General features: G+C 39.5%; 1 protein-coding gene across 1 annotated transcript in view; it reads right to left on the bottom strand.

The window, feature by feature from the left end:
- LOC108144263 (unconventional myosin-XV) overlaps window positions 1-11915 on the bottom strand; it is a 38571-nt gene continuing 26656 nt past the window's right edge. The window contains 4 exon segments of the mRNA XM_017268949.2: window positions 1-769; window positions 835-1977; window positions 3300-3531; window positions 3990-4558. Coding sequence (XP_017124438.1) covers window positions 602-769; window positions 835-1977; window positions 3300-3531; window positions 3990-4558 — 2112 coding nt within the window. The 3' untranslated portion in view covers window positions 1-601.

Below are 11915 nucleotides of genomic sequence, written 5' to 3'. Positions count from 1 at the left end.
TTTTGCGATAGATATACATACATATATAAATTGTATTTATTTATGATAATTGTAGGGATTAGGCTAAGCAATTTTCGATTTAACAATTGTCAAAAAAAAAAAATGATAATAATAAAGTTTGCTAATCTTAAGTGCTACAAGAAATCGTTGAATCGAAAGGAGGGGGAAGGAGGAGGAGGGGGGGAGGACCAGAAAGTGGAAGTTCAATTCCTGCACTCGGATTGCACTTGGTTTGCTTAAACTAAAGACAAGGGGAATCGATTGGGAGCGGGTTGAAGAGGGATCAATATATGGCCATCATAGCGCCACCGAGTTGGGGGATTTTGGGTATTTTTTTTTTTTGAGAGGGAGCTGGGGGGGGGGTCACAGAAACCAGCACAACATAAACATCTAAACATACATATGGATCTTCCATATGATCGTTAATAAATATATGTATCTGGTAAAAAGAGACTTATGAAACGTACAAAAAAATGTGTGTGTTTGTGTGTGTGTGTGTGAAATTATTGGGATAATAACTCAATACAATATCGATACGAATAATAATAATTATGGTTGTGGGTATGGTTGTGGGTATGGTTGTGGGGGTTCAGATAGCTAACTAATTGAGCTCCCTCTTGTCGCGCTGACTGATCTGGGCCATGGTGATGTACTGGCGCACCAGGCGCGAGATTTCGTGAGCCTGCTCCGTCTGGACGCGGATGACGCGCTGCTGCATCAGGTTGCCCACCTTCATGTCCAGGAAGAGGGCCCCATCCTCCGAGCGGACCTGCATTAAGACAACTCATTTGAGTACACAACTTTTGAGGAGATGACAGAGGACAAAGTGCTTACCTTGCGCGTGGAGATCACCTCCATGAAGCTCCAGTGCTGCAGTGTTTCATGGGTATTGGGATCCAGGAAGAGGACGCCACGTCGGTTCAGTGCCAGGATGAGGTCCCGCCACATGGGACTGTGGTTGTCCTCCACATGCGGCCCCTCCTCCGCCCAGATGCGCTTAACGGCAAAGAAGCTGCTGCCGAAGAGCGGCCAGGTGGCCAGCACGTTGAGGAACTGGGCCTTCACCTGGCCGGGACTGAGGCTGGCCACCTGCGGCCAGGCCGACTGGACGAGGCCCACCCATTGGGCGGGTCGAATCTCGCGGATGCCCAGCGCCGGCTTGGGCAGCAAGAACTTGATCTCCTTCATGGCGGGCACATGGCTCAGATCGGCGGCGCGATGCAGCAGCGCCGCAATGCGGGCCATGTCCCGGACCATTTCCGGCACCGGCACCCCATTGCCGGGCAGCTCGAGCAGCAGACCCTCCAGATAGTCCGGTGCCACCTGGTTGAAGAGCACCTCCACGTAGAGGGGCATCGGAGCGGGTTCGCGCTTCAGCGCGAAATGCCAAACGGAGCGGCAGAAGATCAGGTAGAAGGGCTGCCCGGACTTGAGCAGCTCCGTGGTCACGTCCAGTATGTACTCGTCGGCGGCCAGCGGCATGGTGAAGGCATCGCCCTGCACGATGCAGTACAGCGAGAACTCCTGCTGTTCTGCCTCCGACTCCACGCCCAGCAGGGCGCACAGTTCGGCGATGACGTCGGCCACCACGGTGGAGCAGCGGGTGTTCACCACGCGCTCCGCTCCGCCGGGCAGGCGGTAGATTTGGCGACGGGCCGAACGGCCGGCGGACACGGCCGTCACCTCCTCCACACTGGGCACGTTCTTGCGGCCGCCGCAGCGGGCCGTCTTGCGCAGATTGGTGAGGCAGACGGCGGCGGTGCCGTGGCAGGAACGCCGCCGGTCGGAGGCCGCCGACGTAAGGTGCTCCATCAGGTACGGACGCAGTGCGTCCGAGCAGCCAAAGTACGCCGCCAGGATGCTGAGCAGGCGCCAGGCGCGCTGCGAGCTGTCCGGACACGGCGACCGGTTGGCCGTCGTCTGCTTCATCAGCTGGCAGTAGACCTCGTCGCGCAGCGCCAAGTATTTGTGACAGTGCTGCAAGATCGGAGGGGAATAAAGTTAAAAGTGTAAAGATAAGTTAGCCAGCTAGCCAGATAAATAAATAGTTCGAGCATTTGGGTAATTCAATTTCGGACAGACTGTTTCGGCAATACATCACCCAACAAGAAAGTTTCACATGGAAATTGATTGGCAGAGAACCAATGGCTAATAGTATGGCAGCAATAAAAATAATGATCTTTTTTTTACCAAAAATCCTATTTTAACAATAAAAATTTCCCGATTTCCCTAAAAATATCACTGTTTTGGTTAAAACAAAAAAAATAATAATCGAGCTGCATATTGTTCATCCATTTTCACAACAAAGAATTAAAACATTAAAAACAATATTTTTTTTTTGTGTAGCCAACAATTAATTAGTAGTGATTGATTTCATTGATGCCCATTATTGCATATTATTTCTTAGCTAACTATAAATTTTTTCAAACATTCAATTTTACAAACCACACGTTATTTAACTTCTATAGCTCATCAAAAATATATGCCTGCACTTCGAGTTACACAATCAATGTAACCTGTATTCATAAGCTAACTAGCCTTTAAAAACTAGTAAAATTTAAAGAGGCTTCAAGTAATGAAAGTTTGTCTGCTAGTCAATTTGTTTTTATTTCAGGAAACTGATTTTTCTTTGTACACAAGTTGACTGGCAGCATTTGTTTATTAAAGACACAGCTTAAAATACTTCCGGTTGCCAAATCAAATCAAGTTTTGCTTAACAGGACTTGCTCATGTGGAAACTCCAATATTTTTCTTTCAATTTTACATTCGTTATACAAAAAATATATAATTTTTTATTTCTGTATGTAGTCGATATAAAAGAAATACATAAACTTTGACTAAATAAATGAGTACTATGGTACTATGTAGTGGGAAAAGTTCTGTTTATGATTATCATTTGTATGTTATCTATGTCATAGAACAACTTTTAAACTGGCGTGTAATGAAAAGTTGTAAAACGCAAAAAGTTCTATAAGCCTTTTCCAACTACTGCTAACACACTACTGTCATGATCTCTAATCCACTTTCGGCACATAAAATTCCTACATACTTGCAAAACGATCTAGAATACGTTTCTCTCACAGCTGGTTTTTGAGGTGTTTCGAGGTGTCCACAATCCATTTCCGTTTGAATTTCTAGGGCACCAAAACCTGTTGCAATATGAGTATTTGCGGCACCCACCTTAATGTCACCGATTTCAACAGGTTATGGAATGAAGAACCCAGAATGAAGAACCCAAAATGAAGAACCCAGAACGTAGAACCCAGAACCCAGAACTCATAGCCCAGAAGCACACTCACCATGAGCACGGTGTAGACGCACTTGACCTCGGTGAGGTCGGGATCCAGCGGAATGTCGCCGCAGTAGCGCAGGATGCAGTCGAAGCACTCGAGTGCCAGCGGCGCCAGGTCATTCGGGAGTCGGAGGAGCGGCAGGCGTATGGCGTGGCCCTGCCACTTGACCAGCTCCGCGTACGAGCGGTTCGCGGCGGACTGGTGCCGCTCGTGGTGCCGGTCAGCGTCCCTCAATTGGCTGTGAGAAGATATAATCTCCATTTAATTCAATTCAAACAATCAGAAAGCCATTATATAATGCGGCTTTAATATGTCGAAAAATCGAAATTAGTTAAATGTTGTGTCCTTAATCGTATAAAGCACAAATAGGAGTTACTGAGTTCCAAAACGGACCACCTAAATTGCATGATTTAATATTAAAGTATTTAATCATTTAAAATAGTTCCTTTTTGATTTAAACTCATTGTAATCAAGTTAAATGTGATTTAAATTTGAATTACATTTTCAGATTTTAAAATCCATTCCGAAAAATAGTCAAAAAAGAAATAAGAAAACCTAACAAAAAATATTTAAAGTGAGTACAAAATATTTGATTTTGTTGCTCATTTTTACCAGTGTATATTAAACATAAGAAGTGGGTCGGTTTTGCCCCACTGCAACGAGTTAACGTGTTAATTTTCCCCCCGATCAACTTACTCGTTGCGGAAGTGCTGCATGGCGAACTGTAGCAGCGAGTACTTGGTGACCGAGGGCGGAGTGCCCCCGTTGGCCTCCTCCGCCAGATAGTTAGCGTCCAGGTCGTGGTGCGGCAGGGACTGCGACTGCTGCTGCTGCTGCTGCAGGATCTGCTCCTGCTGGTGCACTTGGCCGTTGGTCAGCGAGGACGGCTGCTGGCCAGCGTTCGACTTGCGGGCGGAGTGCAGGTAGCTCTGCTGCTTTAGGAAGCGCTGCTGCTGACCTTGACCCTGAATCTGACCCTGCTGCTGTTGCTGCTGGTGATCGGCGGACATCTGCTGCTCCTCCAGGGCGTCATCGAACTGCTGTTGCTGCTGCTGCTGTTGGCTGTGGTGCTGCAGATGGTGGTGCAGATCGGCCTGCTGCACCTGCTGCTGCAGTGAATCGTTCTGGCGCGATCCGCCGCCATCCATGCCGTGCTCGTTGCGCTGGGCGTGCGCCTGGCGGGACTCCAGGCGCTCCAGCGGCACATTCAGCGTCTGGGCGGCGGCACGGGCTCCGGACGACAGGGTGGACGCCTTCGATTGTGACTGCAAGGGGAAGGAAGGAAAGATCTCAGTTATGGATACCAGTATTTATGATTTTCATCCTAGGCCAACATAGTAATTACACATTTATTGCACTTGTGTATAAACATTAAATATACTAACAAGTGTATTATTTTAAATTAGTTTGAAGTATCTAAATACATTTATTATTTGTTTGTTTTTATTAATTATTAATTTTTATTGTCCATTGTGCAAGGTAAAACTTATATTTATTGCACTAGTGACAACGTATATTAAATATTAATTTTTCACTTACTTAACTATTTTTTATATTGTTGTTTTATTTACATCGCATCTCTTAAGATTTTATTGTTAGATCATCACTTTGTCAAAAGTCCGGATAACTAATTAATTAACGTAATCGCCATGGCTTTGCAAAAAAGATTGTCAAAAAAATATTATAGAAAAATTACTTTTAAGCCTAGTGGCAAGGCTAAAAGTACACTGATGAAAATATTTATGCAAAGTTTTTGCAGTTGTAAATTGTCAAAACGCCAAAATTAATATTAAAAAGTAATAAGGAAAACCTAAAGTTTTAAGTAAAAAGTTTTTTTTTTTTTTCCATTTTATGCCCAGTGCTACCAGATATAAAGCGTACACCATATTCAAAAAAATTCCTGGATCATTGATTGAAATTCCTTGATCTTATTTACTTAAAAAAAAACTATTATTATTATTGTAATTATACCCTTGCAGAGGGTATTATAATTTCAGTCAGAAGTTTGCAACGCAGTGAAGGAGACATCTCCGACCCTATAAAGTATATATATTCTTGATCAGCATGACTAGGCGAGTCGATCTAGCCATGTCCGTCTGTCCGTCTGTCCGTCTGTCCGTCCGTTTATATGCAAACTAGTCTCTCAGTTTTAAAGCTATCTGCATGAAACTTTCCCAAAAGTTGTCTTTCTATTGCAGGTAGTATATAAGTCGGAACGAGCCGGATCGGACGACTATAGCATATAGCTCCCATAGGAACAATCGGAAAAATAAATGAAAAAAAATTATAACTTTGCTGTTTTTTAATTTTTTGTTTAGTTCTTCGACATATAGCAATGGTTAAATAATTCAGAATTATGGTTTAAATTTCATCAAAATCGGACGACTATAGCATATAGCTCCCATAGGAACAATCGGAAAAATAATTGGAAAAAAATTATAACTTTGCTGTTTTTAAATTTTTTGTTTTGTTCTTCGACATAAAGCAATGGTTAAATATTTCAGAATTATGGTAAAAATTTCATCAAAATCGGACGACTATAGCATATAGCTCCCATAGGAACAATCGGAAAAATAAATGAAAAAAAATTATAACTTTTCTGTTTTTTAATTTTTTGTTTAGTTCTTCGACATTTAGTAATGGTTAAATATTTTCGATTTACGGTTTAAATTTCATCAAAGTCGGACGACTATATCATATAGCTCCCATAGGAACAATCGGAGAAATAAATGAAAAAAAATTATAACTTTTCTGTTTTTTAATTTTTTGTTTAGTTCTTCGACATTTAGTAATGGTTAAATATTTCCAATTTACGGTTAAGTTTCATCATATAGCTCCCATAGGAACAATAAAAATATATAAAACAAGAAAGAAAGCAAACTTCGGCAAGCCGAAGTTCATATACCCTTGCAGCTATTGCATGAATTAAATACTTTTGAAAACATTTAAATTATGATTTACTTCAGTATATACTGAAAAACAGTGAAGCTATGATGATTTGCAGCTCAATTATTAGATAGTTCTTTTATATATTTTTATTAGTTCTATGGGAGCTATATGATATAGACGTCCGATTTTGATAAAATTTAAACCATAATTCTGAAATAATTAAACATTGCCATATGTCGAAGAACTAAACAAAAAATTAAAAAACAGAAAAGTTATAATTTTTTTCATTTATTTCTCCGATTGTTCCTATGGGAGCTATATGATATAGTCGTCCGACTTTGATGAAATTTAAACCGTAAATCGAAAATATTTAACCATTACTAAATGTCGAAGAACTAAACAAAACATTAAAAAACAGAAAAGTTATAATTTTTTTTCATTTATTTTTCCGATTGTTCCTATGGGAGCTATATGCTATAGTCGTCCGATTTTGATGAAATTTAAACCGTAAATCGGAAATATTTAACCATTACTAAATGTCGAAGAACTAAACAAAAAATTAAAAAACAGCAAAGTTATAATTTTTTTTCCTTTATTTTTCCGATTGTTCCTATGGGAGCTATATGCTATAGTCGTTCGATCCGGCTCGTTCCGACTTATATACTACCTGCAATAGAAAGACAACTTTTGGGAAAGTTTCATGCAGATAGCTTTAAAACTGAGAGACTAGTTTGCATATAAACGGACGGACAGACGGACAGACGGACAGACGGACAGACGGACAGACGGACAGACGGACGGACAGACGGACATGGCTAGATCGACTCGCCTAGTGATGCTGATCAAGAATATATATACTTTATAGGGTCGGAGATGTCTCCTTCACTGCGTTGCAAACTTCTGACTGAAATTATAATACCCTCTGCAAGGGTATAATAACTATCAAATAATTGAGCTGCAAATCATCATAGCTTCAATGTTTTTAAACATATACGCAGTAAATCATAATTTTAATGTTTTCAAAAATGTTTAATTATTGCAATAGCTGCAAGGGTATATGAACTTCGGCTTGCCGAAGTTTACTTTCTTTCTTGTTTTTTAATAAATTTAATTTAGAAAAAGATTGGGTTACAATTATAAAATATATATCGTTAGTACATAACGAATTGAATGTGTAAGTCATAAATATTAAGATCAGGTCAATAACAATTTTAAAGAAAGTATTGAATATCGGTTTCGAAAGTCGATTTCTGCATGGCGATAACAATTATTTTTTACCGTGCACTGCAGTCGAGTGCAATCGAGAGGGGTCTACCGTTTGTTAATCGACTTGCAAGGCGCAACTCGCATATTTCGACGGCCATGTCAATGGCATGTGAAAGTTGCTGGGCGCCTTTTTGGCCAGCTCGGAGCAACCAGTTGCCAGTTGCCATTGCCGCCCATTCGGCGGGACCGGTTGGGGGCGTGGCAGATGATTTATGCTCACAAATTGACCGGTGACAGCTGGCGGGGAATGGAGAAGGGGTGGAGGGGGGTGGTCACTGCGTTTTTGGCAACGAAAGTGTTGTTTGGCGTTGGCATTGCCGATTTTTCACTTTTATTGCTTGCATTCAATTATTTGGTGCAATTTGTTGCAATTGCTTTCTTTTCTTTTTCATTTTTTTACGTTTTTTTTTTTTTTTTTTTTGGTTTTTGCACGCCCCCACAGACACGCAGCCATATATTTTGGATAGATGGCTAGATAGATACTTCCTCCCGAAAGCCGCCCACCCTTCTTCACAATCCATTCTGCACGCTCATGCGAGAAGAGATTAGTAAAAGTTGTTGTTTATGAAAGCGGAAATCTTTCACCAATCAATCAACTTGCCATATGTGAAAAATTATGCGCATTGTTCAAATTTTGGCCAGCTACGTGAAAAACCACTGCAGGAAAATAGCAAATAGCAAATGGCAAATAGCAAACAAAGACAAACTCATTACACCCAACTGGTTATTGTAAATAAAGATTGATTTTGGCATTGCTACAATTTGCTTTAATGACAACAGAAAATGCATCAAAGAGATATTTTCCAAAAGAGAGGAAAAGTGGATCGATATTTTTAATGGTGATTGGTATTGCACTACATATCATTTTCAAAAACGAATTTAGCCACGCGATTAGTGATTCGACAAAGACAAACTATTTTCTTTTGTTTATACATATTTTTTTTGTATCTCATTGATTGGCTGCTTGGCTTAAGTTTTTTTTTATCTATATTTTACGCAAAACCAACGGAATGAAAATATAACAGGGGTTTTGGGTTTATAAATTATTCATGATTTTCGGTCGTTTTCCTGTTTTCAGTTTCAGCTTGCTTTAGTGCGGTTAAGAAAACCACTCAAAAAATAATGTATAAAATAACAAGTTAAGTTATTAAAATGACTGCCTAACGTATTTCATGAAATTTTCATGCTACTCTGCATTTTTTTTGTGGTTAATTGCATGTGCAATTTTGCGAAAGAATTTTTTGTATTTTCATTTCTGCAAAACCTCAAAAATATTGCAAGTTCTTTTTTTTTTATAAGTAAAAGGGTATTTGGTAACAAGTCAAGTTGGTTAAATAATACATAGTAAAGTACAAAAATTTATCAAAATATTTTAATTTACTTCCTCATACATAAATATAAACAAACCTCTAAAAAAATAGAGAATAAAGAGAAATATTCATTTCTTTGAAATTATTATAAACAAACCGCAACAAAAAAGATTTATAAGCAAATTGTAAGAAGCTTGGTGGGTAGGTCTTAAAATTAGATTCGCCCTTAAATCAACAGTATGAAATAACAAAAAAAACCAAATGAAAGGCAGGACAAATGATTATGTAAAAAGTCTCAGTGTATAGCAAACAGTTCACCCCAACACTTCATTAATGGCGTGGGTGCAACAACAACAGGCTCAACAGTAATCGTCGTACAGTCAAAGACATCTGGATTGCCTTGCGACGAGGATCACCCAGATACGTGTGCCTAATCCCAGCCAGAGGCTTTTGGGACTAGTCTTGGGGCTGCCTGGATGCGATCGAGAAGTCTGCGATATGCGATATACGATAGACGACATGCCTGTTTGCTGTCAGCCAAAATCGGGGCCAAATCTTGTGTTTAGCGGCTCATATGGGTATGGGTATGGGTATGGGTATGGGTATATGAGACCTGGACTGGAACCTGGCTCCCAACTGGGTCAGATGGCCTGAATCGGACTCTAAATGCTCCAGTTTCTGGCACTCGTCGTCTTGCAGCGATAATTCTCGCAAAGTCTCACACACACACACACTCGCACTCGCACTCACATGAAGCAAAAACAAGAGTTAAATTTGGAGTGTAATTTCTAAGTGACCGCTAAAACTTTCTTTTCGGCTGGCTTTGTATTATTTCATATGTGCCTCTGCCGCTGCCGGTGCCGCTGGCTCACTTTTCTTTGTTTTGCCAGCTCGAGTTAATTAAAATTCGAAATTAATGCGCACCAGTCCGCTCGTTTGTCCATTCGGATGGATTTACGGCGAAGCAAACTGCAGCGGATGGTCGAAAGAAATAAAAGTAATTTACCATTGGGGGAAGCAAACGGCGGCTGGCGCAATAAAGACGCACAATCCAAAACACACACGAAAAGTGTAATTAAATTATTGAAATCAAATTACAGTTAAATTACAATGTTTTTATTTTTTTGGTTTTTAGCGTTCGGGGAAAACGGCGCTTGCGTATAATAACCCATATTGTAGTATCGTTGCCTGCATCTTTGTGGGTCAGCCATCCAAGCCAAACAAGCCAACCAAGCCATCCCATTCAGCAGTTCTTATTGTCTTTCATCTTCAGTTTTTTTTATGGATCGCACACACATCACACGAGTGGTCATCGAACCCGAACCAGGAACGTGATGGCATCTTCTTTGATCCAGCACGCCTCTTGTTTTCCGAGGCCAAGAAAGTTCGCCATGGAATTTAGAACGTGCAATACCCATCCTACTTCCCCGTGTCAGCTTAATTCAACCTCTTGCAGTTGGACAAGATCGATTAAACACAATCTATGGATTCATTAAAGCCAGTGGTCAGCAAAATGGAAAAGCATAAACATTTCCCATTGTTTATTTTAATCACTCAGTTCAAGACGTGACTTAATCTCGTATAATAATAACGGTCTTTTAGCATTTAAAGTTTGTAATTTTGTTCAATTACTCAGTGTATATTTGATATTCAAATTTATCTTTAATGTTTAAGTTTTACAACCTCCAAAAATGTATTTAAAAGTTGTTGAATTTATACTATAACATTTCATTGATAATAGCTAAATACTTTTTTTTTTCATTGATTCGTAATGCTAAGTAAATTTCTTTTAAATTTCCTTTTTGTTCAATTACCCAATGTATACTATATTTGGTATTTAAGTTTATCTTTAAATTTTTGTTTTTAAAACCTTGAAAAAGTTATTTACAAGTTGTTTATTTTTTTTGTTTATTTCTTTAACATTTAATTTGATTCATAATGCTTGGCAAATCGCTTTTAATACAAATTTTCATTCTTTAAATTATTTTCTGATATTCAAATCTTTTCTTAAAGGTTTTGATAAGGCAATACAAAATAAAAACGCAGGGGTTTTTTATTTGCTTGATTGATAAATTCAATTAATATTTCTTAAATATATGTTACCAATTGCTTTGTATTGCTGACAACATATAACAAAAAAAATCTTTCTTGTATCATATATATTATTTTAAAACACTCACAGCTATTATTTCATATCTAAATGGTCCCCAAATTAAAAACAAAGTTCATGCTTATATTTGGCGTTGGAATATTTAATAAATCCTTTCAAAGTAATCCAAAAACAAATGTGGTTCAGAGGTCGTTACCAACGATGTTGACACAGAGGCTGGCTAACTGCCTAACTGACTGACTGGCGGAGATGCTGTCATAATGCGGGGACGACGGCTTAATGTATCACCCGCTGTTGTATAACCGTATAACCGAGACTGCCGACCGGAGATCGCCAGTTTACCCGCTAATTAGCCCACCAACCAGGCGGCCCAGCAATGAGGTTCGTGATGTAACACAAGAGGTTTACCACTGCGCTGACTGACTGCCCAGTGGCCTTTGTAGACTCCGTCTGGCCACGCTAATAATGCGATTATGTGTCGACTTGATAGCACCGTTAGACCCCTGCCCCTACCCCTGGCCCTCCACTACCAACATTCATCTCACTTCCCAAAATCCCCGCCAAACATATGCTATTATGATTTGTGGCCCAATCGGTGGGCTGCTGAAAAGCACTCGTATTTGATTAACTTCTCGTTTGTTTTTACTTCCGAAATTTCGTGGCCAGCTAGTATTAGCGGATAAACTAAAAGGGAAAGCGATTAAATATAGTCGATACAGTTTAAACGGTCCTTAACTGAAACGCATACAGTTTATGGAAATGCAAAATAACAAACAAAAAATGATTAATCAAATTGTGAACACATTTTCTAATCTAATTTTATCAATACAATTTTTGAAATCTGTACCAAGGTACCCGTTCAAATTAACAAAGAAAGTGCCTTAAGTTTTAAGCCTTAATTTTTTTTTTTTAGGCTTTTGTTTTAAAAGTTCATTTTCTCAGAATTTGAAAGCAGTTGGTTTCAAAAATAATTCTAGAGTTGGTTCTTAATACTTCTTCATCTTAATTTGATTGAAATAAAAAACCAAACCGAATTTCGTTAAATTA

This window comes from Drosophila elegans, unplaced genomic scaffold (genome assembly GCF_018152505.1).
Source record: "Drosophila elegans isolate 14027-0461.03 unplaced genomic scaffold, ASM1815250v1 contig_149, whole genome shotgun sequence".
NCBI classification, from domain to species: Eukaryota; Metazoa; Arthropoda; class Insecta; order Diptera; family Drosophilidae; genus Drosophila; species Drosophila elegans.
This window is presented reverse-complemented; position numbering and strand designations above follow the sequence as displayed.